At 30.4% G+C, this 5,879-nt stretch overlaps 1 protein-coding gene across 3 annotated transcripts; it reads left to right on the top strand.

The window, feature by feature from the left end:
• On the top strand, positions 89-2,986 carry LOC110011766. Of its 3 annotated transcripts, none has more exons than XM_020692957.1 (6): positions 89-174; positions 518-667; positions 840-926; positions 1,044-1,166; positions 1,847-1,924; positions 2,763-2,986. In XM_020692957.1, the coding sequence occupies exons 1-6, from the start codon at positions 96-98 to the stop codon at positions 2,855-2,857; spliced, it is 612 nt and encodes a 203-aa protein (XP_020548616.1). In that variant the 5' UTR covers positions 89-95; the 3' UTR covers positions 2,858-2,986. The 3 variants fall into 3 exon arrangements, with proteins under 3 accessions (XP_020548616.1, XP_020548614.1, XP_020548615.1); XM_020692955.1 differs by having other exon boundaries at positions 1,847-1,969; XM_020692956.1 differs by having other exon boundaries at positions 95-174; positions 521-667; positions 1,847-1,969.

The raw sequence follows: 5,879 nt of genomic DNA, 5'->3' as shown, positions 1-5,879 counted from the left end.
ACCTTTTAACTTTGTCAATACAACAAAAATACATAGGTTTAAGTGGTGTATAAATATGTTCTTTGTGCCTCTTTTCTCAATTGCATCAAAAAATTATGAGAGTTTCACCTACCCTTATTCTTCTTCCTCTCTTCTTCGTCTCCTTCCTTCTCCTTGTTTCCATCCATGCAAAAGGTACTTTGACTCGTGATTTTGATCAACTTTCAAGTTTTAAGTATATATTAAAAGTTTTGTTCTATTTTACAGTTGAACTTACGTTTTAAATATTATATATTAGATTGTGAATTGTCGGAAATGTAAATATGATCATATCATACAGTGTAATACCAGCATTGTTAATTATATAAGGTATTTTAATATTATACAATTTATTTCGATATTTGTGGTCCCTTTTGAATAGCATAAATTAATGTGGGCCCTTTTGATAGATTGACGTATGTAAAATTCAAGTTTGACTTAATGAGTTTGGTATTTGTGGTCTTGTACTGATTAAGGTTGTCTTGTGTTGTTTTTGCAGCAGAAGATGTTTGTGCGAACGTGGATTGTGTAAAAGGAACATGTGTCCCTTATAATAGTTCGATTCTAGGGTTTGATTGCGAGTGCTACTCGGGGTGGAAGAAAGTTCAAATTGGTCCCATCACCTTCCCGACATGTGTCATTCCAAATTGTATATCTCTATATATTTTCTCAATAGCTCATTTCATTCACACGTATAAAAATATTTGAAAAAAGAAAAAGAAAAATAGTTGGTTTCCATTTTTGGCATGCCTATAGGAACTTTAATTATTTAGACTTCATAATGATGTAAATAATTATAACATAATTGGAAATATTTACAGGCACTTTGAAATTGCAATGTGGAAATGGGGCGCCACCGTCTCCTCCGCCGCCTGCCGCTGCGCCGCCACCGTTCAATCTCCTTAGTCGTAAAACATTTTTATTTTTTATTTAAATAATTTATAGCTTCTCATTAAATAATTTATTAAAAAATTGAGAAAACAAATTGAAAATACCTTTTTTGTTTTTCCTCCTAATTTGGAAAGCTTGTAATCTTGTGTGGTGCGGTGATGGGAGCTGCGTTGCAAACGGAACGGGGTATTATTGTCAATGTAATGAAGGATCTACCAATTTATTCAATCTCACTACCTTAGCTTGTTTCAAGGGATGTAAGTGTTTTTCCCCATTTACCCTCAAATTATTCTAATAGTGGGCTTTGTTTTAATTGGCAAGCTGAGTTCCCAAAGTTTCTTTACTTGAAACCGGTCTTGATTTTGAATGTCATGTACATGTAGCTTTAATAATTTTAATTTATTTATTTGTTGAGGTTTGACGAAATTGCACTTTTAATTTTATCAAAAAGAGGGATCAATATTAATTTAGTTCTTCGATTTACATTATTTTTGAAATGATTTTATATTAAATAAATTCGACACGTTTAATCCTATGTTTTATGGAATGTTCAAAACAATCTCAAAATTAGATGGTAAGAACATGTGCAATATTTGTATCTGTCAGCTTGGTTGTTAGTTTAGCTTCTTATACAACTGAGAGACACGCACACTGTACGTATCATTGCCGTCTAATTTTCGACAAAAACTTGAACATGGGACTAAACTTGTCGAGTTTTCTCAATTTTATGATCATTTCAAAAGTTCCTTAAATCAGAGTATTAAATGTGTTGACCCCTATTCTATGAAGCTAAAAGTGTAATTTTACTTATTGAGCTGGTAACGTACTTGATAAAATTTTGAATATTTTGATATACATTATATAATAATTTAATTGATAGTTATATATAATATATATAAGGAAATAAAATTATCTTATTTTTTGGTTAATTCGACAGGTTCGTTTGGAGCAGATTGTAGTGGACTTGGGCTCAATCTACATTCACTGCCACCACCGCCGCCGCCATCATCAAATGGTACGTTAGGATTAGCACCACCACCACCACCGTCCCCTCCAAATGGTAGGTGGCTTGGGGTGTTCATTTTGTTTTTCTTCCCATTAAAACTTTCACACATTCATAAAACCTTTCAAAAATTAATTTAAATTCATATTATTAATTGGCACCAAAACATTGCTTAATTCTTATATTAGCAAATATGCCAAATACATATATAGAGACAGCTCACAATTTTTTCTCTCCTTTCCCACAATCTAAAAAAAAAAAAAGTATATATATAAATAAATTTTAAAAAAATTACAATAATCACTCTAAAAAAAAAAAAAGTATATATATAAATAAATTTTAAAAAAATTACAATAATCACTTCTTAGGTTTAATATAATTACAAATATCCCTCTCACTATTTGAAAAATTACTTATACCCTCTTAAATTTAATAACTGTGAAACAACTAGTTCAATCCGTTAGTTTCCTTTAGATTTTCATCGTGTAAATTGACAGAAATGTCTTTGTGATTTGTGAACTATAAATTATAATTTTATTTTTTTTTTAATTCTTTTTCTATTCCTTTTGACTAATTACATAAGTTTTCACAGCTTCTTGAAATTTTCTATCCACCTCGTGTAATTTTTTTATAATTTTATAATTATTTTTTTCAGATCTTCATATAAAAATGATATAATTTTATCAAACATTAGAGGGTATTTATAATTTTTCAAATAATAAAAAAAATATTTATAATTATACTAAATCTTATAAAAACTCGTTATAATTTATCATAAAATTTTTGAGTGGAATAAAATATTCCTACAGGCATTAACAAATTATATTTCTTTTTTCCCCATGGATTGAAGGATCGGAGAAAATGTCCAAGTGCTCAAGGAGTTGTGATATTCTCAATATGCTTTTCTTATCTTCAACTATTATTGGTTTGGTGCTGCACTTGTAACAATTTTACTTTTCCTGTAATTGTGAGAAGATATATAATATTCATAAATACATTCACTACTTCAATTATTTAATCATTGTAAAAACAATTGGGTCTATAAATAGTTCAGACACAGCTATTTAAACATGATTTTCCGTCTTTTACTCCATTTAATATATATATATACAGCATGTACAAAGATCGTATTATTTATTTTATTTAAAGAAAGATTTTATACACATGGTATTAATATAAAAACTTTAATTTTCGCTATATTATAAATGACCACGATTTAAAAATTATAATAAGTCAATATTATTGACCACGTATGGTCAAACAAAACCAATGTGAATATTTAAATTTTTACCACAATTAATTAATATTTATCATGATTTTTAGCTATGGCAAAAACATTAATCATGGTTTTAGCTATGACTAATATTTTGATTTCACTTGCAGAAACACTAGTCAATGGCCGTTGCGGAGCCATAATAAATTTGTATTCCGCATGATTTTTTTCTTTGATCATAGTATTTAACTGTAACAAAAAATCATATTTCTTTTAATTTATTGATATTTATGCTATATATTAAGGCTCAAGGCCTTAAGACAATTAAACTACTTTTGGCAGGCAAGATGTAAATTGGCTTAAATACCTTTATATTTTTTTCTTCATCAAATAACTATTTTTTAAATTAATTAAATTTTTATTCATGTAATTTCAAATTTAGTCTATCTTATCAATTTTGATCCTCTATTTATATCTCCATATACATATGTGTATGCATCGTGGAATGACAATATTAGAACAATCCTGGTATCCAGTAAAATTATAAATAAATAAATAAATCCAAGCCAAGATGTACACTATGGGCCAAAATAGGCCTACAGCCCAACTAAATTTAGGCCCAAATCCAAGTAGCCCAACTTACACCAACATATCCTATCCACGTATCCTCCTGCAAGTTCTCATGCATTCACACTAAATCAACAAAACACGCCTCCATTTTTTTCGAAAAAACAAAAACAAAACACGCTTCAATGTGAAACCATTGATCTCTTTTCTAAATCATTAATTTCTCTCTCTCTCTCTCTCTGTCTTCACATAATTATATATATAAATATAAATATATATACACATATATATTGCTTGTCTTTTTTTTTTTTTTTTCTGTAGAATACATGTACTGGGAAATTGTTAAAATCTAGAAAAAACACAAAAGTTGAAGTAAAAAATAAATAAAATTAAAATTTAGGTAGTGTAGATGAGGCGAACGTTCTGGATAGCCAATCAGTGTAGCTATGCCCGCCCATTCGCTCTAAAAACTCCAAGGTTCTGGTTTCCATGAATTTCATTGGTTTTCTCATATACATGCATATATTATGTAAACCGGGCGGGCGGGATGCATTAGCCCGTCTGATCTTTATCTTATCCCGCTGAGTTATCTCTGCTAGCCTCAGGAGATACTTCCATGCAATCACGCATATCGAAGTTGTGCTTTTGGCGTACCATGCATGTACACCACTTGATGATGATGATGATCTCTTAATTGTTCTTGGATCTAGGTAGAGAATGTAGTCTGTCGTGGATGAATGTATGCCGTACTGGGCTTCTTGTTTTTAGGGTTTTTGATTAGTTTCTCATGATAATTTCCAGCATTTTCATTACAAGTAGATCGTCGAGTCTTTCGGGCAGAGGGCATGTGACGTTGGTAGAATTTGGTACGTAATTGGGAAACTAATTGATAATTATTAGAAATTTAAATTTAATTAGTAAACAAATTATAAATTAAATTTGGGATATAATAAAATTTGAACGGATTAAATTGGAGTTTGTTATAATATTTGGAAGCAAATATATTAATTAAAAAATTTAAAAAAGACGTAATGAGTATTTGAGAAAAGTTTAATTAAATAAATAAAATAATAATTGTATTATATATATAATACATAAATATATACATATAATAATATATATATATATATTTATGGTGAGAAAAGAGGGAAAGGATGAGAGTGGGGGCCACTGCCCAACCTACATCTCTCTCCTCTCTCTCATGACATATATATATATGTAAGATATACTTTTTTTTTTTTTTTTCAAAAACCACCTAGAGGTGGGGGAGCTTTTCGGAGTCCCCAGTCCTTCTATATTAAAATTTATAAAATAATTATAGCGGGGACTGATGATTGTGTGTTGAAATAAAAGATGATGCTTATCTAGTTGAGAACACAGTCAATGGTTTATGAAAATGTGATTGATAATGAGATATGAGATATGAAAAATATATGATTTAAGCTAGGTACCTAGGGTACCGGGGAATATCCTGTGCTGTTAGCTACACACCGGGTGGTGTGGGGGTACCATGTTTGTTGTGATGTCCTGTGCTAATATTGCTACACAGCTGAAATAAAAGAGTGTGGGGATATCACACAATGGGTATCCTGTGCTGTATAAGATATGATGATGGCCGGCGAAACCACTGACTGATGTACTCCAGCTAGAATAAGTGGGGCCCTTAACTAATAAATGATAACGAATGAATATTATGTCGTGGATTAATTTATAGTTGTGAGTATGTATTACTGCTTATATCTGATGTTGCTGTATGACGAATGACTATTGTCGGTGTGACTGCATGTACGTGAATCTTTGTCTTTGTATATATATAGACTGATCAGCTATACTTATTGAGTAGACAGCTCATTCTTTGCCACGTACTTTTCAGGAGATTGGTCACACTGATTAGCCACATTGGACTTTGAGAGGTGCCGTCGTCTTTATTAGGTGGGTCAGCAGTGAAATCTGAAGCCAGAGTTTTTAATTGTTGGGTTGTTAAATATTCTGATCTTTTATCGGGATTTGTGTTTAAAGTTGTATGATTTTTCTTGAGGTTATGTACATGTGGACATCTAGTGAGGGTAAATATAAACTTTTGGTGATATCTAATACCTTTTGTGATATATATATTATATTGATAAATTAAAATTTATTTTATGGGTTGAAAGAGAATTACCTATAGAATGAGTTCTGATTAAAGAA

This window comes from Sesamum indicum, linkage group LG3 (genome assembly GCF_000512975.1).
Source record: "Sesamum indicum cultivar Zhongzhi No. 13 linkage group LG3, S_indicum_v1.0, whole genome shotgun sequence".
Classification (NCBI taxonomy): domain Eukaryota; kingdom Viridiplantae; phylum Streptophyta; class Magnoliopsida; order Lamiales; family Pedaliaceae; genus Sesamum; species Sesamum indicum.
The sequence above is the reverse complement of the archived record's forward strand: the minus strand, read 5'-3'. Positions and strand labels throughout refer to the sequence as shown.